The 581-nt window shown below is 40.8% G+C and overlaps 1 protein-coding gene across 1 annotated transcript in view; it reads left to right on the forward strand.

The window, feature by feature from the left end:
* Positions 1-336: 336 nt before the first annotated feature.
* LOC119594599 (retinol dehydrogenase 11-like) overlaps positions 337-581 on the forward strand; it is a gene marked incomplete in the record, with an annotated part of 7,645 nt that continues 7,400 nt past the window's right edge. Inside the window, 1 exon segment of the mRNA XM_037943641.1 lies at positions 337-491. Within this exon segment, the coding sequence (XP_037799569.1) occupies positions 374-491 (118 nt within the window).

Raw genomic sequence — 581 nt, forward strand, 5'->3', positions numbered from 1 at the left:
ACAAGCCAGACTCGAGGCAGCCCACAGTCTGACCCGAGACCTTAATTCTATGGGATTTTTGCACGTCATTCTGACCTTGCCATAGTTGATGAGTTTATTATTCAAAACTTTCGGTTCTGATTTTTCTTACATATAGGAATATGCCTAATATCACAAACCGTATTACATTCCCTTATAAGTATTATGTAGTAGATTATCAGCATTATCTGTGACATTCCTGATAAAATTACCACGCTGCGTGGCATCCTCGAGGTGCCACCTACCATTAATTTACGACCCATTTTTATACAACAAAAAATGGGCATTAGTTTAGGTTGTGACGTGAGAGAAGAAGGAATCAAACGCCCATCTCCTGAGGTCGCCAAGAACCGCCATGGAATCACTCCGAGCTTCACTGAGCCTCAATTGGCTCTCTCTCAAGTTCTTCACGAAGGGATGGGACTTCTTTTTGAGGGAAGAAGCTTGGGGTTTGGCTTTCCTCTGTGGCCTGAGTGAGTTGAAGAATTTTCGTTTTACAGTGAAAAGAACTTGTCCTTTGTATTTATGGAATATACAATATTTGACAATTTATATAGACAGTG

Source organism: Penaeus monodon, chromosome 34, assembly GCF_015228065.2.
Source record: "Penaeus monodon isolate SGIC_2016 chromosome 34, NSTDA_Pmon_1, whole genome shotgun sequence".
Lineage (NCBI taxonomy): Eukaryota > Metazoa > Arthropoda > Malacostraca > Decapoda > Penaeidae > Penaeus > Penaeus monodon.